The 26,664-nt window shown below is 46.5% G+C and overlaps 1 protein-coding gene across 6 annotated transcripts in view; it reads right to left on the minus strand.

Moving 5' to 3' along the window:
* Positions 1-743: 743 nt before the first annotated feature.
* Positions 744-26,664, minus strand: part of CDH3 (cadherin 3) — a 107,806-nt gene continuing 81,885 nt past the window's right edge. For 5 of the 6 annotated variants that reach the window (XM_027119477.1, XM_027119474.1, XM_027119473.1 and 2 more), the window contains 14 exons: positions 17,880-17,962; positions 16,550-16,675; positions 16,164-16,319; positions 15,937-16,081; positions 14,508-14,674; positions 13,726-13,854; positions 12,622-12,807; positions 10,634-10,875; positions 10,106-10,251; positions 9,088-9,312; positions 5,764-5,970; positions 3,770-3,900; positions 3,254-3,400; positions 744-1,623 (listed from right to left, as the gene is read on the minus strand). In XM_027119477.1, the coding sequence (XP_026975278.1) occupies positions 1,414-1,623; positions 3,254-3,400; positions 3,770-3,900; positions 5,764-5,970; positions 9,088-9,312; positions 10,106-10,251; positions 10,634-10,875; positions 12,622-12,807; positions 13,726-13,854; positions 14,508-14,674; positions 15,937-16,081; positions 16,164-16,319; positions 16,550-16,675; positions 17,880-17,962 (2,300 nt within the window). In that variant the 3' untranslated portion in view covers positions 744-1,413. Of the gene's footprint in view, positions 1,624-3,253; positions 3,401-3,769; positions 3,901-4,588; positions 4,627-5,763; positions 5,971-9,087; positions 9,313-10,105; positions 10,252-10,633; positions 10,876-12,621; positions 12,808-13,725; positions 13,855-14,507; positions 14,675-15,936; positions 16,082-16,163; positions 16,320-16,549; positions 16,676-17,879; positions 17,963-26,664 lie in introns of those variants that run through there. The other variant, XM_027119478.1, reaches the window with a different exon arrangement.

Genomic DNA, 26,664 nt, shown 5'->3' on the forward strand with positions numbered 1-26,664 from the left:
TCTCTAATTTTCTGTCTGGCTTGATTTTGATGATGATCAGGCATCATTTAAAAAAAACACAATGAGGCCATTCTTTAAAGGAGGAAGATCCCCTCAGAGGGTGACTGTGAGGATTTGTTTAGAGGAAGTAATTGAAGTTAAGGGCTGTTTGGGTCTAAAAAGTACTGAATAAATGGTAGCTGTTACCAATGAACACAGATAGCGCTTACCATGTGCCAGATGTTAATTCACTTAATCTCCATGAAAACTCCCCATTTTATACATGAAAAATCTGAGGCAGGTAGAGGTTAAGGGACTTGCTGGGAAGGAGCGGAGCCAGATTCTCCCCAATCCCTGCCTTTCGACACAGAGCCCACAGAACAGGAGAGGAAATCTTCACGTACTGCACCACGTATGTGTGCAGCCACTGGTCCAGAAAAGACATCGCCTGCAGCCCTGGTGCCGCTAAGCCCAGGGGTAAGCAAGTTAACGGTTCTCACACAGAGTTAGCAGTTCTGAATCTGTAGGGAGGACAGCAGAAGGTTTGCCCCTACCTGGGCCTGTCAACAGATCCTGAGCTTCCTCTACCATCAGGAGGAAGCTGGGGGGAAGCCCGCAGGGCTAAAAGCATTTTCTCCCCCTTGCACAACTCTCAAAGTTCTCGAAAACCACTGAATTGTACACTTTAAATGGGTAAATGATATGGTGTGTGAATTACACGTCAATAAACTGCTATTAAAAAAAAAGTTCACTCCCCTGGCACCTCTGGGAAAAGTTCCTTTAATAAAAAAGTTCTAGTACATTTACAGCATTGTCATCACCCTTCCTCTACAGCACTCGATAGGGAAAGTAAAAAATAAAGGACCACCTAAACACGCTCGGTATAAAAACGCAGTAATCCATTCAAACAGGAGGCCTCGGGGTCCAGACATCAGAGAGAAATGCAACGCGTGAGGGCACATGAGCCAGGCAGCTCTGGCCTGGGCTTCTGGAGGACCCCAGGGGCGGCTGAGGACCTGGTTCTAACTTTTTGAAAATAGCATTAAAAAAAAAAAAAAAAATCCAGATTGCAATAAGAGGCCTCTTTCTAAGGAGGAGGGTCCATTCCAGAGAGAACGTCAACATGGGGGAGTCAGAGTCAGTCCAGGCCCGGTACACAGGGCTGAGCATCTTACGGCAGGGGAGAGACTCCTGGAAATTCAGCAGCCCTGGCCGAGGCTAAGAGGTTTTCACTGTTGAAATCAAACTGCCCGGGTCCCTCCATGCTGAAAGGCTTAGAAACCTGCCCCTTTAACGTCACGCCTCTTCCCTCCAAGTTGCTAAGGCTACTTCTCAACAAGCTTCGAAGTCCCTGGCCGAGGTGGGGACGGAGACCCCTTGGAGATGCAGCTGCGGGCCTGGTGTTTAGGCCCCCGGCGCTGCAGGCAGGGAGGCCTAGTCGTCCTGACCCCCGCCATACATGTCTGCCAGCTTCTTGAAGCGGCTGCCCCATTCATTCAGATAGTCGTAGTCTTGGTCCTGGTCGGAAGCAGAGGAGGTGAGCGAACTCAGGGAGGCGGCATCGGAGCCGCTGCCCTCATAGTCGAACACCAACAGGGAGTCATAGGGTGGGGCCGTGGGGTCCGTGTTGGCCGCCTTCAGGTTCTGGGGGACAGAGAGCAGGGGGTTAGGAGCTGCGGGATCAGACACCTGGCAGCTGTGAGAGCCCCGGCAAGTTAACTGAGCCTGCATTTCTCCATCTGCGAAGCCAGCTCTCCCCTCCTTTAAGGTTTTGAAGGTTGAAAATGAAATAATGCACATAAATCCTCAGCACAGGGCCCAGCCTGGAGCGAGCGCTCAGTGTGACAGGCCAGCAGTTCAGGGTGGGGGCTCTGAAATCAGACTGCACACACGATGTGTAAACTTAACCTCTCCGTGCCATTTTTTCCCCCCTCATCTCTAAAATGGGAAGACTTCTTATAGTTTTAGAGGAATAAATGAATATACGTAAATATAAAAGCACTTATTAGCATAGTACCCGGCATATAGTGGAACACTATTTCCTCATTTGTGAAATGAGGAAGACAACAGGTTTCCTACTCTGCAGAGTTGATGCAGGCAGGCATTAATTGAGACAGTATCTGCAAACTGTCCAACACAGATATTCCAGAAACTGTCTTCATCTAACTGGAGGGAAAATCTCCTGGTTATTTGGCTCCAAGGCAAAGTTGCCCTGAGCAACTTTCCCCAGCCACTTCTGTTTTTGCACAGGATTCTCAAATATGCTCAGGCTAAAGAACAGAGTCTGACCACCAGGCTATTTCTAGAAAGCAAGAAAGGTAAGAAGGGTTCAAGCCAAAGTGAGGTATCCTGACCACCCATTGAGCTCTGTGCCCACTGCTGCTTCCTTGAACTCCCCAAATCCATCCATTCTCCCCTCCTTCCTTCTTTCCTCCCTCCCCTCCCATCTCTCCCTCCTCCTTCCCTCCCTCGTATTAAAAACCTCCTTTAACTGACTGCTATCAAGGTACCAGGCTGTGCTAGGCTCATATCACTCATCTTCTATGTACCTAGGTTGTGGTTCTCACAACCCTGGCTATATATCTGATTTCTTTGGGGAACTAAAAAAACATCAGAGCCTAAAAAAATGAACGTCTGGGTCCCAGGCACTGATATTTTTCAAAATTCCTCAGATAAATCAAATATGTGACCAGAATTGAGAATATCAGATACACTTAGCTATTAGCAACAGTAGCTATCATTACCTAATACATGTTAGGTACCAGGCCAGCGGTTCCCAAACTTAAATTATCTGGGAATCTTTAAAAGAATTCTGAAGCTCCAGTCACATCCGGATCAACTGAATCACAGTCTCAGGGGGTGAGTCAGAGGCTCCGTTTTTGATGTTCCCTGTGCTAGCACGGTTCCAAGTGATCCTGCATCCAACCCCTAAAGCACCCTACGACAGAGGACACCAACTCTGCTCCAGATTGGAATCACCTGAGATCTTTAAAAATTCAAATCCAGGGAGTCTGGCTCCAGAGTTTTCTCCTGACAACCACTACATTTGCTGAATAAAAAAATAATTCCTAACCTATTCTTAACCACTCTGAAACTTAGGGTTTTATGGAGGAGGAACAGAAGCTCAGAAGTTACTCAAATATGCCAGAGGTCATACGGCAGGTTGGAGGTAGAGTCAGGATTTGAACCCAGAGCCAAGACTCCAAGCCCGTCTGTGCTCGTGCTGCTGATGCTTGAATAAAGGGCTGCCCTAGGATGGCCCCCCATGCCTCACCTCGATGATGAAGTTGCCAATTTCATCTGGGTTGGCTGGCCGTGGACGGTATGCGGGTGTGGGGATGAAGGTTGGCACCACATCGTTGCGGAGAACCAACTCAGGCCGGGCCTCCAGGCCCCGGTGGAGTTGGGTGATGTCATAGTCCTTCATGAAAGGGGAAGGTCATGGGATGGAGAAGGACCCTTCCACTCCCCCCGTTTACATTTCACCCTAGTTCCGTACCATTTGGATGTTCTGGTTCATGGGTAGGTCTTAGAAGACAGATAATGTCAGAGATCTCTGAAAGCCCTAGTTTCCAAACCCCCTCCTCCCCAGTTAAGCACAGGTTCAAGGTCAAGGTGGCTGGGGCCGAAGAGACTAGAGCCATGGACCAGACACCCTCTCAGAAGACAGATGCTTCAGACCAGGGTCTGGTTGACGCAGCTGACATGGTTAATTGGTTGACCCAACCATCCCTGCCAGTGGCTGTGGGGGCCATCCACCTCCCGACCCCCAGACCCCCCAGTGCCCCACCTGGTCCTCCTCGCCACCCCCCTCTTCGCCGTAGTAGAAGACGTTGTCACGGGTGTCGTCTTCTGGGAGCAGAAGGGGCTCCTTGATCTTCCGTTTCTTTCTCACCAAAAACAGGAGCACCAGCAGGAGGACTGCAAGAGATGGGGAGTGTGAATATTCACCCCCCAGCAACCACACGGCTGGCCAGGACCCACAAACCCCCAGACCCCCATCTAATTCTAGACCCCTCTATTCAGTTGCCAGAGCTTAACACACTTCAGTGGCCCCCTTGCACCTAGGAAAATCCCTGACTCCCATCAAGCCTACAGGACTGGCCCCTGCCTGTCTCCAAGCCTCCCTGCCACCCAAGTCTAGTCACATTGGCCTCCTCGGGGTTCCTCAAATATACCCAGCAGTCTCCCACTTCAGAACCTTCAACCAGGCTCGTGCCTCACCTGGAACACTCTCTATGCCTATGCATGGCTCTCACCCTTGAGCTCTCAGCTTAAAATCACCTCTTCCTACTGGCATTCTGACTTCATTCCCCCACCTGTAATTCTGTATCATTTTACTGTCAGTCTTCCCATATTGGTGGTACTGGTCCTTAAGGAAACCCTCCTTTGTGGGGATGGGAATCTCCCAGCAGATGTTACTTTTCAACATGACTCTTTTTCAGTCACTAGGTGTCCTCTAATAACCATAGACTTTAAGTTAAAAGCAAGACAGTGTGGGCTTCCCTGGTGGTGCAGTGGTTGTGGGTCCGCCTGCTGAGGCAGGGGACACGGGTTCATGCCCCGGTCCGGGAAGATCCCACATGCTGCGGAGCGGCTGGGCCCATGAGCCATGGCCACTGGGCCTGCGCGTCTGGAGCCTGTGCTCCGCAACGGGAGAGGCCACAGCAGTGAGAGGCCCGTGTACCGCAAAAAAAAAAAAAAAAAGCAAGACAGTGCAACTTTGATATAACGCAGTAATGTGAACTTAGGTGCAAATGCTATTTTGGCATTTTAAGAGAGGGACTAGGTTTTAGTAATATGGTTTGAAAGGCTGACAGTCTATTTGGACACAGTGGGGACTGGCCAGCTAGTGCCTAGTTGCTCGCCTTACCCCCAGTTAATCCCATATGAGGAGGGTACCCCCTGGCCCTCTCTATGGCTGTTTAATGTAAGAGGGTAGAGCCACTGTTTAGCTTTATCCCTTTTTTTGCCTGCCGGTGGAACCACTGTCTCCCTCTGGCCAGACAAAACTGACCTAGCCTTCTTTGGGAGCCCATGGGTTCTCACCTCCTTACCCAACTTTTTTTTAATCCATAGCAACACCTATTTCTCTGCCAGATTATTTGTCGTCTGCTCGCTGCACTGGAAAGTAAGCTCCATGAAGGCAGGGACTGGTCTGTTTTGTTAAGAGTTGTACCCTCAGCGTCTAACAGTGCTTGCTACACAGTATGATGACTAACTAAAGCTTGCTCTTGTATTCATATGTGATTGAATGCATGTTTTCTGTGTAAGGACAATTCAGAGAGTGAAAAAAGCAAATGTGATAGGTTCTACCTTTAGAGCAAAGAAATTAGTTTTTAACTAAACATTTCTGCTCACTAGACCAATGGCTCTCAAGCTCTAACATGCATCAGAATCCCCTGAAGGGCTTGTTAAAACACAGATTACCGGGTCTTACCCCTAAGCTTCTGAATCAGTAGGTCAGGAGTGGGCCAGAGAATTAGCCTTTCTAACAAATTCCTGGTGATGCTAACGCTGTTGGTTGGAGACCACGACTTCAGAACCACCGCTCTAGCCACTAGATGATCTGACAGCAGGGTCGAGTCTGCTCCCCAATGCATCCCCAAAGCCTGGCACCTTCCAGAACCTCCATAAACATCTATGGATTGAATGACACTCTGGGAATTAAGAGTTTAAGGAACAGTTGCACAATGTTGGTGGCCCCTTAGTCCGTGAAGTTCAGGGTAGAATCAGGTCTTCTAACTATCCTGTCCTCAGAAGGGGAAGGGTGCCGGCACTCACACAGCAGAGCCAGGACAGCACCCAGGATAGGGAGGAGGAAACTCCCCTTCCAGCGTTCGGGGCAGGTCTCCACATGGCCGTGGCAGTCGCACACGGTGGCCCTGATCACCGTCAGCTGTTCCTTGTTGCCGTGGTCGGACAGAGAAAGGTGCACGTCGTATGTGTCTTGCTTCAGGAACTTCTTCAGGAACAAGGCCACTGTGTCTCCTGGAGTGGACAGATAATTATTCATCTCAGGAGACCACAAATGGTGGGAACTGAGCACACCATGACGGAGGTTTGAGGAGGCAGCCTCTGCATCTGGGCAACAGGAAGCAATATCCCCAAAGCACATTATACCAAGTGTTAAAAACTGATATTCGGCCAAAGCCAAATTTACCACTGTGGAAAGGATTATTTGGATAGAAGAATAAATTCATCACTTTATTTAAAATGAATCAATAATCACAGCATTTTTTAAATACGATGTTTTTAAAAAGTCATGGCATGTAGAGCCAATAATTTCTCAGTACCATTAGCTGCTAGATTATTCCTTGCCGCAAAACAAACAAACATTGTTCTTCCTAAAAGATAGCTAACCCAATCTTTTAATATTTACATTAACTGGCCACCTGCTTTCCTATTTGAAAATTCACTACCATTTATTATTGCAGCATTTTGCTCTTGCAATAGTAAATATAATGTTTACACCTCAACTGTACGATAGAATTTCAGTATCCAAAACACGGATATTCTGAGTGAGCATCAATTATTAATAAATCCAAAATGCATATGACTTGGTGATGTAACTGATGTTGTTAAGCAGATCAGAGAGGGTGCTAACCTGTGTTATCCCAGCATTAGTGACTGCACACAAGTTCAGAGATGCCGGCAGTGAGGCTGCAATGGGCACTGTGCTAACCAGCCTTCAAAGGCCCGGGGTGGGCAGCAGGCAGCCACAGAGCAGAAGCCAAGCCTCAGTGCGGCCTGCACGACGGGTACCACTCTGGGGAGGGTGTGCAGCACTCCTGGAGTGGGGAGGGGGGCTGTGTTTGCGGGTGAGAAATACAGAGTCAGAGGCCTCTCTGAAGAAAGGCCTTTCGTTTAGACCCAAGTTTCTCAAAGAGGGCACTATTAGCTTGGATGGAACTATTCTTCATCATGAGGAACCTTCCCGAGCATTCAAGTCCTCACCACTAAATGTCAGTAGTGTCCCCCCATCACTGGGACATTCAAAACCAACCCCACGTTTCTAGCCCACCCACCTTCAGGCTTGCTGGCCTATTTCAGCAGTGACCTCAAGCCATTTTCAGTTCAAAGGCTCTGCATGCTTGCTGGGACCCTCTTAGTTAAAAGGCCAGAAGGGAGAATTCACCCTGTTGCCATTCGGCAGTGGCAGGCAGAGAGAGTTCTGTAGGCTGAATGTTTGGTCTACCAAGTGGAGAGGCTAACATGGGGTATTTCACCCAAACATCCCTCCTGCTATCCTGTTCCCACGCTGGAGGGCTGAGTTCTCAGCTGATGATGGTGCTGGTGGCGGTGTCAGTGACTAAACTGACACTTACTATGTGCCAAGCCCAACTCTGATATCCACCCGAACTTTAAGAGGCAGGTTCTGTTATCCTCATTTTACAAATGCAGACATTGAAGCTTAGGGAGGTCAAGTAAGCAGCCCAAGGTCACACAGGTGTAGAGTTTGGATTAACTCCTCTGACAAAAAAACACAGTCAGATAGAACAACTAAGTCAAAACCAAGAACCGGGTATCAATGCTAGTATCAGGTGTTGGCACCACTGAGCTTTGGGCCTAATGCTCACACTTGACAGAGTCAGATCTGTGATTGTTTGGGAAACAGTGGTGGTGAAGATGGCCACTGACGTCTACCGAGCACTGATATATCAGACAAGATGCCTTTCAGGCACTCATTTAATCTTCACAGTGATTGTATGGAGGTAGGTACTATCATGGCAGCATTCTACAAGTAGGGAAACTGCAGAACAGTGAGGTTCAGTAACTTGCCCACAGCCACGAACCTCGTAAATGGAAGGGCTGGATCTTGAACCAAGGCATTCTGGCTCCAGAGTCTACGCTCTGTAAACGATACAGTCAGGGCGGGGGAAAATTGGCTTCTAGGCCACAAGGTGGTGACAGGAGACCAACTTGGGTTCCCTCAAGGAAAGGTGCTGGATAAACATCCCCAAATCACGGGAATCATAAAAATGAGACAAGATGTGTGTCTGAAGCAGGTCTCCCCAGTCCTTTCTGGGCGGGGCTCAGCAGCAGTAATAGGTACCAGGCATTTTGTTACTTCGGGGCAGAGCCTGAATGTTCTGGCTCCCCATTCCCCTCCTGGGGGACTCTAGCCCCAAGAGGAAGAGGAAGATGCTTTAAACCAGAGTGAGCAGGGTTCCTCCAGGGGCCTTACTGGCACTTGGGCCTGGATGCCTCTTTCTCACACACCTGGGTCCTTGCCCACTTGATGCCAGCAAGTCCCTTCTCCAGTCCTGTGACAACTGAAAAACCACTCAAGGCTGAGGAGCTCCAGGGGGATGGGAAAGAGGAAGGACAGGGAGGTGGCTGGGAGCAGGGATGTGGGGGTGAGGGACCCCAGCTTCAATTTCTGCTCCACTGCTTATCCACACTGTGCCCTTGGGCACACTATTTAGCCTCTCTGAGCCTCATTCTCATCTGTAAATAGGGATAAAAATACTGATCACAGAGGATGGTAGAAATATTAAATATGGAAAAGTACAAAAAGCATCTTGCATATCGCCAGGGTTTGATAAATGGTAAGCTGCAAAGCATCCTGGTATGGCAGACTGCCTGCATTCCAATCCTGGGGCCGTCATTTTCTAACCATAATGCCCTTGGCAATATATTTAAGCTTCTGTAAGCCTTGGTTTCCCCATCTGTAAAATGGGTACACATGCATGTATGTGTGAGATAACAGTACCTTCTTTACAGGGTTGTTGTGAGCCGAATCTACTTAAAGCACACATAGCACACAGCACATAGCACACAGCACCTAGCACACAGCCAGCATGCTCAGGCATGTTAGCTGTTATCCCCATGCTGGAGTTCTGACTCCCTCATTATGTGAGAGTGAGAAAGGCACATCCCATGTCTCTGGGCCTGTTTTTCCAATTGTACAGGCAGGTGGTTGAGCTAGAACGGTGTTTAAGGGCTCCTGTGGAATTCCAAAGGCTTACACTAAGTTAATAAGCAGCATTTAACTGACATTCTTGAGGAGACTGGTAATTCGGTGACCCACAAGACACTGGGGCAAGAAGGTGTGTCGGGTCTTGGTAGGGGGCAGACACCCATCTGCCACCACCACTCAGTTACCTTTCTCATTGACCTCTGCCGTCCAGTAGATGTCCGAGTCGTGTGTGAGCCGGGCCCGGAAAGGGGAGGTGTGGGGGGACAGGTCCTTGTCTGTGATGTTCAGCACCTGAGGCAAAGGGCTTTGGTTGCAGATGGTGATCTGACGGGGCTCAGGGACCGGGCCATGGTCGTTGACATCCATCAGTGTTAGCAGGAGGGTCCCCGTGCCAGTGGTGGGAGGGCTCCCTGTTTGTAATCACACACATGATCTCTTTTCAGCATGTGCCCTTGGTTGGGTTGATGAATCAATGTTAAGCTCTCCCAGGACCTACCCAATCAGCCTCAGGAGGGTCCTATTTACTATCTAACTGTAACCTTTCAAGAGCCTCTGAACACTAGCTTCATTATAGATCAAACCAGTGATGACAAATGCATGGCAAACATACCATCATTCTCATTTTGTGTCCATGGCAGACATTACTAACTGATCACAGCACAGTTGCAGCCACTTCATCCAGACAGCCACTACCAATCTATTACAAAGAGAAACCTATTGGCCACCTCAGGGTTGATGCAGTGTTTGCTGATCAGCTTCAGGGAAGTTTTGCTTCCCAGCCCTGCAGTAACCTCTCGCCTGCCTCCAGGCCTTGGTTCAGTATGTGTCAAATAGAGATGGTAATTACATCATCACCCCCAATCCTGTCATGGTGTGACATCACTAATCAATCATGACACTTTCCAGGCAGCCCTTTTCAATCATTCATAAGGGGAAACCAACAGGCCAATTCAGGGCTCAGTGAACCACAAACTTAGGCTGAAAGGAGTCTTCAGGATACTTCCTAACTCCTGGATCTTAGGGAACTTGAAACTAGCCAACCCTAGGACCACCCTTTAAAAGACCCCTCTGAGAGACCCCTTTGACCTCCCAGCTAGGATTGCTGACACCGCTTCCCCACACCACACTCTGTCTGTGGAGGGAACATGCGGTGTCCTTGGCTCCAAAGGTGCTCATGTGGAGGGGCTGGGAGGAAGCTCTCACCATCATCCGTGGCCAAGACCATGACTTCGTAGATGTTGGTCCTCACAAACTGCTCATCCTCACGGTCCAAGACCCCTGCAGCAGTGACCTGCCCACTGTCTGGGTCCATTGCTAGCCACCCTGCTGGGTCTCTCAGGATGTGGTAGCTGGAGCAGAAAAGTTGAGAAGAATCACACTCAGAATACTTAGAGTTCTGGAGTCATCATTCAAAGCCTCCTCATGCCAACAGGCAGAGGGTTTCATAGGACTCAGGGCTCCTAAGCAGGATTACGTGGAAAATGCATCTCACCCCCAAATGGGAGCCTGAGCAGAAGGTGGGGTCCCAGCAGGGACATATGAGAGGGAGCAGGAATACCTGTCCCGTGGACTTCAGCCACATGGAGGGTAGGAACGGAAGGCCCTGTACAGGGGTGACGTTCAAAATATTTAATAGTCTTTATGGCAATTAGAACAAACTCTGGCTATAATAAACAACCCATCCAACAGTACCCACGCATTTAGCTGAATTTAAGCCCAGCTCCTATGTACCTGATCTTCTGACTCCCGTTGTCGGGGTCCCGCGCGGTGTAGGTGCAGACAGGCTCGCCGATGGAGATGCCCTCCTGGACCTCAATGACTTTGGAGGGTGGGACGAACACAGGCGGCTCATTCACATCCTCCACGTGGACCACTATGGTGGCCGTGGAGGTTGGGAGCTTCACCACAAAGGGAGCCTCGTTGATCACTTCAACGTACAGGTTGTGCTGGTTTTTGGCCTCGAAATCCAAGCCCTGGGACAGAACAGGAAGGAGGACCTGAGCTGCCATTTTGTGAGGAGGCCCCATGCAGTGCTGTGATGCCAGAAGGGCCCACAATGGGGGGCTGGAGGCTCCCCCCAGCAACAGTACTACCCCTTCCCTACCCCACAGAGCCTCCTGCATTTCCTGAGTGGACATTCAGTGGGGCCTCTCAGACCACCACCCCAAAGGCAACTAGAGTAGTAAGCCCTAAGCCTAGAACTGGTTCCCTATGGGGTGATGACACCCCCTAGGGGGTGTTGTAGAAACTTGGAGGAAGCATTTCTAGGTGTCCTAATGACTGGGGATGCCACTGGCATTTACAGGCTGGGGCAGGGACACAAAGAACTGTCCCATATCCCATGTGACTTGCCAATATTACCATGGACATTCATGTATTTATGGGTGTGATGTTCCGTTTATATTTATAGTCTAGAACATGTTTTACATACAAACCGAGTTTTTGGTGTGGTTTTAATTTATACTGAATTTTCCAGGAATGCAACTTCTGAGGGGAGCTTGTAATTTGATTTGTTCACGTCTTTCCCCAAGTTGTTTATTTGGGGCCTCCCTGGTGGCGCAGTGGTTGAGAATCTGCCTGCCAATGCAGGGGACACGGGTTCGAGCCCTGGTCTGGGAAGGTCCCACATGCCACGGGGCAACTAGGCCTGTGAGCCACAACTACTGAGCCTGTGCGTCTGGAGCCTGTGCTCCGCAACAAGAGAGGCCACGACAGTGAGAGGCCCGTGCACCGCGATGAAGAGTGGCCCCCGCTTGCCACAACTAGAGAAAGCCCTCTCATAGAAACGAAGACCCAACACAGCCAAAAAAAACAAAAACAAAGTTGTTTATTTGCTGTTCTGGAAAAACATCAATACCACTCGTGATATGAGTCACTAGAGTGACATATAGTATCTACTACATCTGGACGATGTGCAAGAAACTAACCGCTTCATTATGTTTTCTAGTGTACTTGTGCCCAAAGGTTTACATATGGAAATATTTTATTATCAGTAACTTTTCCTGTAAAAATTCTCTTTTATTTTACAGTTAGAGCATTCCATTTTTCTAGAAATTATGTAAGTTAGAGAAGTTATATTATAAATGAAATTCATTTCACAGTGTGAAAGGGGTGTTACAAAGTTTTGGTTGCAAGGAGGGGACAGCCTTTAAAGTATTATATAAAGCCCCACTTCTCAAACTGGGCCATTCTTCATAATAAACCAGGAGGTAAAAGAAATCAAAGAAAGATTGGACCCATCTTCTTGAAGCATCCATTTTATTAAAAGACTTTTTGAGAGGCAAGGGTATGCCTAACTACTAAGTAATTTAAAACATTTTACTACCCAAACACCTAGACACCTAGATGTGAATTATGGATTGAATGCAAAACTAGCAAGAATTCCAATAAAACAGAGACCCTCTGTGTAAGACTGATTGGGAGCAGCCACTGGACACTGGGATCTGGGAGGGGGGGCCCCCACTGATCTGCCTCAATTAGATCAGCAACTCTGTTTTATGAATGTTTTATGAACTGGGTCCCTGGGTAAGGTTTAGTTTGAACAAAGGAATTCCCCAACCCAAGAGGAATGGGAGAGTGTTGCAAGCCACTGGCCTGGTACACTCCCTGGTGAGTGGTCCAAGGTATGTCTCCCAAGGCAGGTGGCACCCCCTAGTCCTGGAGGCTGCAGACCTGACTGTCCCAGGTGTGGCCCTTGTACAAAACCCAAACCGACTCACCTTCTTGGTTGTCAGGATACCCTGGTTGCTCTCAGGGTGGGTGGTGATGGTAAAATGGTCCCCGTTGTCACCTTCCACGATGCGGTAGGTAGCCTGCCATGCCGGTGAGTTGGGGGCATCCAGATCGGTCACTGTCAGCCTCTGCAGCTCGTGGCCCACTGCGTTCTCAGGCACATGGGCCTCATACTGTCAGTGTGGGAAGCACAGCACAGTCAGAGCGGAGAGACTGACCACCTTGAGAGGCTGTTCCACTCTTCACTGGCTGTGAATCCTCCATCCAACTCCAGGGGCGCCCCATGCCGCTCACCCCTTCCTGGACCGCCCAACCCACTTATTGGGGTTTCAAGGCATGCATGGATGCAGAACATCCCAAGAGTCAGCCTCACAGCTGCTGGGACAGAGCACGGCAATCTTGGGCCTGCTTTCCCTACACCCAGGGGCCTGGCGCTCCAGGAATCTCACTGATCTGGGTGCCCAAGGCCTCACCATTGAGTAGTCACCTATATCTAGCTGAGATCAGAAAGGCATAAGGAAGGTGGCAAGAAGGGCTAGGTGTCTGATTGCTCTGGGGCACTGACCAGGAACTTTTTGGAAATTCTGGAACAGGTGGCAAAGATGGGGAAATCAGCTGTTGAGAACAAATTTTTAATCAGGCCTAAACAATGTTTAGCCGTCAGAGTTACCTACAGGTGGAAGGGGGTGGGTGTCACCTCGACTGTCACTGAGTCCTCTGTCACGTGAGGTGTACAAGCACTCACTGGGGGAATGTGGGCAGGTATAGGTGTGAGGCAAATTAGGACTTTCCATATCAACAAAGATTTTCATATTGAGCACTTGTGTACCTGGGATTGTGTTAAGAACTGTACATAGATTATTTCATTTAAAACTCAGAAAAGTGCAGTAGGAGACAATGGAGCATCATCTCCATTTCACAGATTAGGAAATAGGGCACAGAGAGGTTAGGTAGTTCACCTCAGGTCACAAAGCTCACAAGTGCTGGGACTGGGACTTGAAGCAATGTAGGCTGGTTCTGGAGTTTCATCAGAAAGGAGAAACTTAGTCCTTCATCATCTGACGAGGGAAGAAGGAAGGAAGGGGCATTACCTGCTGGGGCTCAAACACAGGAGCATTGTCATTGGCATCGAGGATTTCCACTATGGCCATAGCCGTGGTGCTGGAGCCGTCCCCGTTCATGTCCGTAGCCTGGATGGTCAGTGTGTACTCAGGGACTCTCTGGGGAGAAAAGGAGAGTGGAAGTGGAAGGCCACTGCGCGTTGGGCACAGCCTTGGGTGTACGGGGAGGGAAGCGGAATGTTCCTCCCTCTAAGTGTTCTCTTGATTCCTGACCCACTGCTTGCCCACTGCAGAAAGGACCAGAAGCAAAGGGTGGAGGGGGAGGGGAACTGTGGATCCAAACGGTTCTCCTGGGCCTGTCGTGGGATGAAGCCTGGGCATTGCTTCCTGACCCTGGGCGGATGCAGAATGGGAGCTTTGAGTGTGGATTTGGGCAAAGGTATTAATTAGGGAACAGGAGGCAACTCTAATATCCATGGAGCTAATTCTGCTTTGTGGCACACACGGGACAAATCTGGGCAATGTGCGTGCTAAGTGAGCCATGCCGAGAGGAAATGAGAAAACCTGCAGAAAGTATTAAACGTCTGTGTTTTACAGCTGCCTCCTCAGCCTTAACGAGATGGTTTGGCAACGTGCCACTGGCCCGAGGGAGCTGCAGGACATCAATGTGGGACACAGCAGCAGCCATTCCCAGCTGACTTGGGTCCCCACTGCTCTGCCCTGGGCTTTGGGGGCAGAGGCTTCCGCTCTGAGCGTCAGACCCCAGCCTGGGCTAGCCTGGGCAGGCAGCACCTTCCCGAAGGGCCACTTACCTCCCGGTCCAGGCCACTGGAGACGACGCTGATGGTGCCTGTGCTCCGGTGGACCGTGAACATGAGGTCCTTTGGCTCTTGACTGTGGATGGAATAAGCAACCACCCCATTGTAGGTGTTGATGGCATCGTCCTCATCCGTGGCTGTCACCTGCATCACAGAAGTGCCTGGAGGGGAGAAGCGCTGATGAGTGTGCAACCTTCCCTTCCAGCTCCGATTCCAGCCTTGCCCACTTCTGGAACTCCGAGAGGCTCCACCCTGCTCGCTGGCTTGGCCCCATGTTCCACTCGTGGCAGAGACTGCTAATTGGTGCCCATTTCCCATTCTCCCCTTCCTTCTTAGAAACATAATCCTCATAATCATTCTAGGCTGAGCACAAGCCCACCGGGAACCAAAACTATTTCGCTTCTTGCAGCTAGCTGTGGCCACGAGACTGAAATCTGACGAATCGGATATACAGCTTTGGGGGAAGCGTTTTTCTGAGTTAAGGGGCTTATTCTTCCCACCCCTTCCCTCCTTCCGGATATAATGGCCAGAGCTCCAGCAGCAACCATGAGGTAATCTTGGGAATAAAGCCAAAACAGCAGAGCAACGAGATGGAAGGAGCCTAGTTCCCCCACACGTTAAAGCACCATTCCAGCCTGGCTTGACCACCTCTAGGCTTCCTCAATACAAAGGGGGAAAAGGTTCCATATTGTTGAAGGTACTGTTTTTCTTCCGGAAATGTCTATTATTGGCAACCTAACCAACTCACATTTCTCTGTAATTCTCCACAACTCAGAGACAAAGGGAGAGGAGGAGCCCTCCTCACCAGCACGGTCTTTGAGGTCATTAATGTCACCTGTTTCTCTAGTCTTTTGCCAGCCCCTCTCACCCTCTTCCCCAGCCTGACAATTCATCTTCTGCTTTCTCTCACCCTTTGCCACCCTCCTTGCAGCTGCCATTTCCCCAAAGAACCTCATGTCAGGTGCTTCATATCACACGGCAGTAGGCATGTGTTATTTCTAATCTTCACAGCTCTTTATTGAGCTTTATTGATATTATCCCCATTTTCAGGTGTGAAGATTGAGGCTCAGAGGTCAAGACCTTGCCCAGGGTCACAGCAGATGACAGACAAAATCCAGATTCAAATATAGGTCTCTGCAGCTCCAAAGCTGCAGCTGGCTGATCATCTGAAGCTTCTGGGAAATTTTCAAATACACAGATTCTGGGGCTCTACTCCAGCATCATTCTTATTCAGGGGTCTTGGGATGGAGTGGGGGAATCTGGATTTTTAAGAAGATCCCAGGTAATCTGAGGCACAGCCCAGGAAATCAGGTGTGAAGGGTTCTTCCAGCCTTTAAGAGTCTGGACTGATTCCAGAAGTGGACCCAAGGCCAGGTCTGGGGCCAGCAGACCTCTATAGCTGTGCCTTCCCCAGTCCTCTTACCGGGTAGTACCCCTTCCAAGACGCTCCCTCTGAAGACATCCTGGGTGAACTTGGGCTTGTGGTCATTCTGGTCTGTTACGATGATGGAGATGTTCATGGGCTCTTCCACGGAGGCACCGTTCTCCGACACAGCATGGCCAAAGAGCTGTAGGTACACAGGCCTGGGGTCAGCCTGGCACTACCCTTCCTGGGCCCCTGCTTCTCGTTGGACGCTAAAGGTTACTTACCTCATACTCGGCAATTTTCTCCCGGTCCAGTGGTTTATTCAACAGCAACCAGCCCGTTTCCTTCTCTATGGTGAAGACACCCTCAGGGGGGCTGTCTGCCCCAGGCCCCGTGATGCTGTAGAAAATCTTGGTGCCTCTGTCTTTATTAGATTTGAGCTGGAAGCAAAAGAAAATGGCAGCTGACAAAGTGACAAATATCTCATGATTGTAGCAAAGAACCCTCTGTGGGGAGGGGTGGAGAGGCACTGCCTGATTAGAAATTGCTCCCATCAGAGAGTTTCCCTCTGCGGTCCCCAGGGTTCAGCAGCAAGAAACCTCATATTCAGGCCTTTGAATGAGAGTCCCTGAAGACACCAATGACTCCCAGGGAGAAGGCACAGTCATACCTGATGCAGCTTCTGGGGGAAGGGACCCTTGCCATTCTCAGGGACAAATATTGGCGGGACCACCCAATCTCTCTTGCGTCTTCGCAAGATACGTTTGGATGGGGAGATCTTCAATGCTTTCCTTTCCTGCAAGGAGAGAAGACCCCTTAACCCAGGTGTGCAAACAACTGGAACATACCCAACATCCTCTCATCTACAGGGGCTCATGGCAAGGACAGAGGCCCAGATGGGTTTATTGTAAAAGAAAACTTGGAAATAATCTAAGTGTTCACTTATAGAGAAGTCCCAACTAAATACACTATAATACATCCATCTAGTGGAAATTGTATACAGCTTGAAAAATGAGGGATGTCTCTCTGTGCTGGCATGGAAAGATCTTTGATATATATCCATACTTAAGTGAAAAAGAACAAGATATAGAACAGCTTAATGCAGTTTAGTATTTTATTTAACAAACACTTACATAGGGCTTAACATGTGCCAGGCACTGTTCCATCTTTTGTGTAAAAGGGTGGGAAAATAAGGCATATATTCACATCTGCTTATATACAGACAAAGTGTGGGGGATACTAGAAGCTTATAACGGTGCTTATCTGTGAGAAGGGGATGGGCAGTGTACTGATGTATTTTTCAGTGCAAAAAGAAGGTGCAGACATGTGAATAGTATGTTAGTTTTGCATAAAAGAGGACCGAAAAGTTTATTTTATACCTATATATAATATATATAAATATATTTAATATAAATATAGAACAAATACATAAATTAGAAGGAAAGAAACTGGTAACAGGTCTTCTCTTGGAGGGGTAGAGAGGGCATTAGACATAGGGGGAGAAAAAAGGGGAGGTTATTCATTCTAAAACTTTTTAATATTTAAAATTTTGAACCATGTGGATATATTAGCTGCTCAAAAAATTAAATTAGACAAAACAAAGAAATGTGGCCAAGAGCCTCAGGTCCATCTTCCCAAAGGTTCATGAGATTGGCAGTCCTGTGTTGGGATCACCTTCACTTGCGGTTTACCGGCATGATATGGGAAAGAAGGAAAGGGAGAGATGGGACAGGGAATTCAAGGGAGGAAGGGCACTGGGCCGTTACTCACAAAGCAGCTCTGGGCCCCCCTTGCCTGACTCTGGTGCCCCCTACTGGGCAGCTGCAAGCACTACCCTGCTTAGATCGCTACCCACGCGCAACTGGGTCTAACCCTGCGTCCTCTGCAGGGGTAACATGGCTCACAACAGCCACGGCAACCTCGGCCTCCTGGCCAGCAGCAAGCTGGGCATGCACGGAGAATGTCTTTCTTCTCTCCTGAAGGTGGACATGGTGTTTTACCTGGACTGTTTTGTTGTTCAGAACAGTGAAGTCATCATCAGTCAGCAGGGCCAACTCTTGCCCAGGGCAGTCCGTGAAAACCACTGTGGGGAAGAAAGGAAAAGAGTATTAGGAAGGAGGGGCTTCTGGAAGATACCCCATGGGAGCCAAGACCTGACAACAGCCCCCTGACTGGATCAAGGACTATTGCAAGCCACTGCAGAAGGAGACTTGGCTTACTTCCTCTGACCAGCAATGTGATCACATACGAGTTTCAGATGGGCTTCTGAGTTTGGTCTCAAGAGAGCAGACCACTTCCTGGTTTGTGGGCTGAAGAACCAAAATCATAGATATTCAGCGACATTAGCCCCATGGAGTCTCACGAGACATAGAGTTGACCCAAGGTCACAGCTGGAGGCAGAAGATTTTAAGCATTTCCGAAGGCTATGAGTCTACATATGCGCTGTATGCATCCTGCTACACCGTCACCCACACAGATCATTCTGGATAACCTCGGGTTGTTGCAGTCTGTCATGCTCCTTCTGAATCCTCCCTGCTTGGCCGCCCTTTAAACAAGCACTCTGAGTTAATAACTACCATTCGTTAATCCGGAGACTGGGCCCATTTCATCTTTACAACTATGCTGCCAAGTTAGGCATGAGCTCCTTTACAAAGATGAGAAAACTGAGGTTCAGAAGCCAGGTCAGCCTGACTCCAAGGCATACGCTAGAGAGTATTCACAACCAGTGTTCTTACCCACCCTTCCTTGTGGCCAAAGCATGGAGTCAGGAAACCTGCCAGGGGCTCCAACTGGGCCCATCGGCAACATGCCCTGACCCAGGCGTTCCCATAACGCTGGCCCAGACACCAGCACTCATCAGTCTACTAGGCTGCAGCACAACAAGGACCAGAGGGACAGCGCTGTGCCATGGAAAGGTCAGCGAGAGCTCTGCCAACTGTCCTTTCCTGAAAAATTGTCCTTTAGTTTCAAATGATGACGACAATTGTTTTAAATAATCCTTCCCTAAAATAAGAAAGGATAACAGATGAGGGTTTTTAAACTACAAAAGTAATGTGACAGAAGGAAGAAGAAGTACAATCCTGCAGCCTGTGGAACAAAAACCACATTCACAGAAAGACAGACAAGATGAAAAGGCAGAGGGCTATGTACCAGATGAAGGAACAAGATAAAACCCCAGAAAAACAACTAAATGAAGCGGAGATAGGCAACCTTCCAGAAAAAGAACTCAGAATAATGATAGTGAAGATGATCCAGGACCTTGGAAAAAGAATGGAGGCAAAGATCAAGAAGATGCAAGAAATGTTTAACAAAGACCTAGAATTAAATAACAAACAAACAGAGATGAACAATATAATAACTGAAATGAAAACTACACTAGAAGGAATCAATAGCAGAATAACTGAGGCAGAAGACGGATAAGTGACCTGGAAGATAGAATGGTGGAATTCACTGCTGTGGAACAGAATAAAGAAAAAAGAATGAAAAGAAATGAAGACAGCCTAAGAGACCTCTGGGACAACATTAAATACAACAACATTCACGTTATAGGGGTCCCAGAAGGAGAAGAGAGAGAGAAAGGACCAGAGAAAATATTTGAAGATATTATAGTCGAAAATTTCCCTAACATGATAAAGGAAATAGTCACCCAAGTCCAGGAAGTGCAGAGAGTCCCATACAGGATAAACCCAAGGAGAAACACGCTGAGACGCATAGTAATCAAATTGGCAAAAATTAAAGACAAAGAAAAATTATTGAAAGCAGCAAGGGAAAAATGACAAATAACATACAAGGGAACTCCCATAAGGTTAACAGCTGATTTCTCAGCAGAAACTCTACAAGCCAGAAGGGAGTCACATGATATACTTAGTGATGAAAGGGAAGAAACTACAACCAAGATTACTCTTACCCGGCAAGGATCTCATTCAAATTCGATGGAGAAATCAAAAGCTTTACAGACAAGCAAAAGCTAAGAGAATTCAGCACCACCAAACCAGCTCTACAACAAACGCTAAAGGAACTTCTCTAAGTGGGAAACACAAGAGAAGAAAAGGACCTACAAAAACAAACCCAAAACAATTAAGAAAATGGTCATAGGAACATACATATCGATAATTACCTTAAACGTGAATGGATTTAATGCTCCAGTCAAAATACATGGGCTTGATGAATGGATACAAAAACAAGACCCATCTATATGCTGTCTACAAGAGACCCACTTCAGACCTAGGGACACATACAGACTGAAAGTGAGGGGATGGAAAAAGATATTCCATGCAAATGGAAATCAAAAGAAAGCTGGAGTAGCAATACTCATATCAGATAAAATAGACTTTAAAATAAAGAATGTTACAAGAGACAAGGAAGGACACTATGTGATGATCAAGGGACCAATCCAAGAAGAAGATATAACAATTATAAATATATATGCACCCAACATAGGAGCACCTCAATACATAAGGCAACTGCTAACAGCTATAAAAGAGAAAATCGACAGTAACACATTAACACCTCACTTACAACAATGGACAGATCATCCAAAATGAAAATAAATAAGGAAACAGAAGCTTTAAATGACACAATAGACCAGACAGATTTCATTGACATTTATAGGACATTCCATCCCAAAACAGCAGATTACACTTTCTTCTCAAGTGCACATGGAACATTCTCCAGGATAGATCACATCTTGGTCACAAATCAAACCTCAGTAAATATAAGAAAATTGAAATCATATCAAGCATCTTTTCTGACCACAACGCTATGAGATTAGAAATGAATTACAGGGAAAAAAACGTAAAAAACACAAACACATGGAGGCTAAACAATACGTTACTAAATAACCAAGAGATCACTGAAGAAATGAAAGAGGAAATCAAAAAATACCTAGAGACAAATGACAATGAAAACATGACAATCCAAAACCTGTGGGATGCAGCAAAAGCAGTTCTAAGAGGGAAGTTTATAGCTATACAAGCCTACCTCAAGAAACAAGAAAAATCTCAAATAAACAATCTAACCTTACACCTAAAGGAACCAGAGAAAGAAGAACAAACAAAACCCAAAGTTAGCAGGAGGAAAGAAATCATAAAGATCAGAGCAGAAATAAATGAAATAGAAACAAAGAAAACAATAGCAAAGATCAATAAAACTAAAAGCTGGTTCTTTGAGAAGATAAACAAACAAACAAAAAGTAATGTGAACATGATGAAGTATTCAAACAGTATATAAGAGTGTAACATTAATAAAAAAAGAGTATAACATTAAAAAGTAGAATTCCAAACAATATCCAGACTATACAGTGAACTCCTAAAACTCAAGAACAACAAAAAACAAACAACCCAATTAAAAATAAGTAAATAAAAAGGCAAAGGAGTTGAAAAGACATTTCTTCAAATAAGGTATACAAAAGGCCAATAAGCATATGAAAAAATGCTCAATATCATTAGTCATTAGGGAAATACAAATCAAAATAACAATGAGATACCACTTCATACCTACTAGGGTGGCAAAAAAAAAAAAGTAAATAACGAGTGTTGGCAAGATGTAAAGACATGAGAACCCTCCTGCACTGGGAATGTGAAATGGTGCAGCCACTGTGAAAAACAGTTTGGTGGCTCCTCAGAAGGTAAACATAAAATTACCACATGATCCAGCAATTCTACTTTTAGGCGTATACCTAAAAGAACTGAAGTAGGATCTCAAACAGATACTTGTACCCATATTTTCATAGTATCACTATTCACAATAGCCAAAAGATGGAAACAACACAAGTGTCCATCAAGAGATGACTAGATTGGGGCTTCCCTGGTGGCGCAGTGGTTGAGAGTCCGCCTGCCGATGCAGGGGACACGGGTTCGTGCCCCGGTCCGGGAAGATCCCACATGCCGCGGAGCAGTTGGGCCCGTGAGCCATGGCCGCTGAGCCTGCGCATCCGGAGCCTGTGCTCCACACGGGAGAGGTCACAACAGTGAGAGGCCCGCGCACCGCAAAAAAAAAAAAAAAAAAAAAAAAAAGAGATGACTAGATAAACACAATGTGGTCTATACATACAATGGAATATTATTCAGTCTTTAAAAGGAATAAAGTTCTGACACATGCTGCAACATGGAAGAATCTTGAAAACATTATGCTAAGTAAAATAAGCTAGTCACAAAAGGGCAAATACTGCATGATTCCACTTACATGAGGTACCTAGAATACTCAAATTAATAGACATAGAAAGTAGAATAGAAGTTACCAGGGGCTGGAGAGAGAGGGGAATGGGTAGTTATTGTTTAATGGGTACAGAGTTTCTGTTTGGAATGATGAAAAAGTTCTAGAGACAGACTATGGTGATGGTTGCACAACAATTTGAACGTACTTAACGTCACCGAATTGTTTAAAATGGTCAAATTTTATGTTATGCATATTTTACCTCAATAAAAAAAAAAGTAGAAGTCTGATGTGGGAGTGTAAAATGGGATAGTCATTTTGGAAAACTGTCGAGCAGTATTTGCTGAAGCTAAATATACACCTTCCCCAAGACCCAGCAATTTTACTTTGAGGTATAGACCCAACAAAGATACATTCACTAAAAGACAAGTATTATAATAGCCACAGCAGCACTGTCTATAATAGCTAAAGACTGGAAATAGCCCAAATGTCCATCAAGGTAGAATGAATAAAAATATGGTGGAATATTCATATAATTAAATGAGTCAACCACAAGGACATACAACAACATGAATGAATCTTACAAACATGGCTGAGTGACAGAAGCCAGATACAAGAGAGGACACATGTATGATTCCATTAACATGAAGTTCAAAAGCAGGTAAAACTAACTTGGGTGAAAGAACTTAGGACACTGGCCATCTTTTGGGGAGAGGCTTAGTGCATGGAGGGGAGGAAGATGGAGGGCTTAAAAGCATACAGAGCTGCCTTCAGCTCCCCAGAGCCCCAGAGCTCATACACAGAGGCAGGTTCCTTCATGGGAAGGCTGGAGTGTGCCCCTGAGAAAGAGAAGATTGCTTAGATACCGGCCCTGCCTCCTTGACAACATCCCCACTGAGGAGTCATGGGCTGTGACAACATGCTCGGCCGGTGGGAGGAGGGGAAAGAGGGATCTCAGCCTGAGTCAGTTCCAAAGGGTCCCAGGGGCAGGGAGATTCCCAGAGTGACCTTGCCCTTTACCTCCAGCACACAGCTTTGTACTCTCATCTTCTGAGGAATCTTGCTTTGCCTTTGGGCTAAAAAAGACCAGGAATGATATGTGGCAGAGTTTAAATCATCTTAATACAGGGCAAAAGTTAAATAATCTATGGGGCATGCACTCCATGGATTTTTTATCCAGCTATGCAAAATGTAAGCAGAAAGTAGAACTGCATATATAGTATATGTAACTATGCACGGGAAAAAATTTTAAAAAGACTGGAAGGAAATGAAGCTTCCCTATGACTGGGGTTACCAGCTACTTATTATCTTTATTTTTCTGTAGGTCCAAGTTTTCTCTTAACATGAATTGTGTTCCCCCCTCAAATTCATGTGTTCAAGTCCTAATACCTCAGAATGTGATTATATTTGGAAAAAGGACCTTTAAAGAGGTGATTAAATTAAAATGAGGTTATTAGGGTGGGCCCTAATCCAGTATGATGAGTGTCCTTATAAGAGGAGGAAATTTGGACACAGACAATTACAGAGAGAAGACTATTTACAGACACATGGAGAAGACAGCCATCTACAAGCTAAGGAGAGAGGCCTCAACAGAAATCAGCCCTGCTGACACCTTGATCTTGGACTTCTAGCCTCCTGAGTTGTGAGAAAATAAATTTCTGTGTCTAAGCCCCCAGTCTGTGTTCCTTTGTTACAGCAGCCCTAGCAAATGAATACAGCAAGCATCAATCTCAAGAGTCGAGAATCCCTCCCATCATGAATTACTATTATTAACAGCTAACATTTGTGTTTTTTTTTTAAATCTGTATGAATTTTTAAAATAAATTTATTTATTTATGGCTGTATTGGGTCTTCGTTGCTGTGTGAGGATTTTCTCTAGTTGTGGCGAGCGTGGACTACTCTTCATTGTGGTGCGTGGGCTTCTCATTGCGGTGGCTTCTCTTGCTGCGGAGCACGGACTCTAGGCGTGCGGGCTTCAGTAGTTGCAGCATGTGGGCTTCAGTAGTTGTGGCATGCAGGCTCAGTAGTTGTGGCTCGCGGGCTCTAGAGTGCAGGCTCAGTAGTTGTGGTACACGGGCTTAGTTGCTCCGCAGCATGTGGGATCTTCCTGGACCAGGGCTTGAACCTGTGTCCCCTGCCTTGGCAGGCAGATTCTTAACCACTGCGCTACCAGGGAAGCCCTAACATTTGTATACTTTCTCATTTAATCTTCACCAAGCACCCTATAAAGTAGATTTTAACGCCCATTTTCTAAATTGGGAAAATGAGGGGCTAAATGCATTCATTGAAGTTACATAGCTAGGAAATGGAATGGCCAGAAGTGGTACCTAGACCTGTCTAGATTGAGTTGTTTATATAATATGGTTATATTATCTTTCTGACACACCTGAGAGTTTGTTTTCTTATTTCCTCCCTAACCCCCATTACCTGTGGTCCTTCTCCATCTATTGAAATAGCAAAGATTGATTTTTAGATGCCCAGTGAGGCAGTGTGATACTTGGAGAAAAGTACTAGATTCGGGGATAATAAGAGTAACTCTCTTACAGGTAGTTGTGAGGATTAAATGAGAATAAGTGTAAAGAACTCACAAATAGGATGCATTATGGCCAGGTCTGCTGTTAATACTATTAATAGTGATGGAGACCCCATTCTTGTGCAGGCACTGACTTTAACTTGATGGGTGATCCTGGGAAACACACTTGAATTCTGTAGGCCCCAGAATCAATTGTTTGCTGAAGTTTCTGTTTTGTTTTGTTTTGCTTTTTGGCCATGCCGCATGGTTTGAGGGATCTTAGTTTCCCGACCAGGGATCGAACCCGTGCCCTTGGTAGTGAAAGTGCAGAGTCCTACCACTGGACCTCCAGGGAATTCCCATGTTTGCTGAGGCTTCGAGCCTAAGGCCTGTCTTCCCTTGGTTTGAAGGGAGAGAAGCATGTTATAAAAAGATGTATTCAAGAATAGTAGGGGCTTCCCTGGTGGTGCAGTGGAATCCGCCTGCCAATGCAAGGGACATGGGTTCGAGCCCTGGTCTGGGAAGATCCCACATGCTGTGGAGCAACTAAGCCTGTGCGCCACAACTACTGAGCCTGTGCTCTAGAACCCACGAGCCACAACTACTGAAGTCCACGTGCCACAGCTACTGAAGCCCGTGTGCCACAACCACCCAGTCTGCGCTCTAGAGCCCATGTGCCACAACTACTGAGCCCGTGTGCCACAGCTACTGAAGGCTGCACACCTAGAGCCCGTGCTCCACAACAAGAGAAGCCACAGCAACGAGAAGCCCGCACACTGCAACGAAGAGTAGCCCCTGCTCGCCACAACTAAAGAAAGCCTGCACCCAGCAACGAAGACCCAATGCAGCCAAAAATAAATAGATTAGTTAAAAATAATAATAATGGGACCAAAGACACTTTCTCCTTGATGTAAAAAGAAGAAAAGCTTAAAAGGGAACACCTAAACTCACTAGGTGATTCAGCATTGCTTAAAGCTGTGTTAAGGACACATGCAAAGGTCCCTCAAAACTCTGTTAGTTGGAACCATCAGCATGTTGATGCAGAACTTGAATTAACTTATTAGGAATTTAGGTTTTCTCATTTGGAAGATGAAAATTAGACTTCACAGAGTCATCCTGAATATCAAATAAGATAAAACCACAAAATCACAAATTTGTAAACCCCAGAACTTTATACAGGCTCATAACACATGAGGAAATGGGGGTTCAGAGGTGAGATGGCTTGCCCAACATCATACAGCTAGTGAGTGGAATCAGAATTAGAACTCGGGGTGGTCATATTCTAAAGTCAGGTTCTTCAACACAGCATCCATCAAGAACTAGTAGAGTGTTTCCTAAGTGCCCAATATTCTTCTAAATACTAGGGATACATCAGGGAACAAAATGTGTATCTTCAAGTACCCTTATGTTCTTATAGGATACTGCCTCCTGTCCAAAATCACCTTTCCACAGCTATCTACCAAAGTAATCAATAATGCATGGATTGTAACAGCAAAAGTCCAGACAACCTAAATGTCCATCAATGACAGATTAACTTTGTGTAATGCTAACATCCATACGAGAACACTATGCAGCCATAAAAAGCTGTAAAAGATAAGGAAGCCCCTATGTATTGACATGGAAAGATCTCTAAGACATGTTGTTAATTAAAAAAAAAAAACATATGGGGACTTCCCTGGTGGTCCAGCTGTTAAGGCTCTGTGCCCCCAATGCAGGGCGCCTGGGTTTGATCCCTGGTCAAGGAACTAGATCCCACATGCCGCGATGAAGATCTCCAATGTAGCAACGAAGATCCCGTGTGCTGCAACTAAAGACCCGGTGCAGCTTAATTAATTAATTAATTAACTAATTAATTAATTTAAAAAGATATGGAGCAATGTAGTCTATGCTAACATTTGTATTTTAAAAAAAATACTTCTGGAAGGTGACCCCAAAAAACTGGGTTTATGGGTGGAGAAGCTAGTAGCTAAGCAACAGGAAAGAGACTTTTTACTGTGTACCCTTCTGAATTTTGACCCACGTAAATGCATTAGCTATTCAAACACTGATAAAAAATAAAAATTAACTGTCACTTTTCCCATTCTTAAAACAGCCCTCTTCCTAAGGGAAGGTCTTCAGCT

This window comes from Aethalodelphis obliquidens, unplaced genomic scaffold (assembly GCF_003676395.1).
Source record: "Aethalodelphis obliquidens isolate GAN/ISIS:26980383/991018 unplaced genomic scaffold, ASM367639v1 scaffold20, whole genome shotgun sequence".
NCBI lineage: Eukaryota > Metazoa > Chordata > Mammalia > Artiodactyla > Delphinidae > Aethalodelphis > Aethalodelphis obliquidens.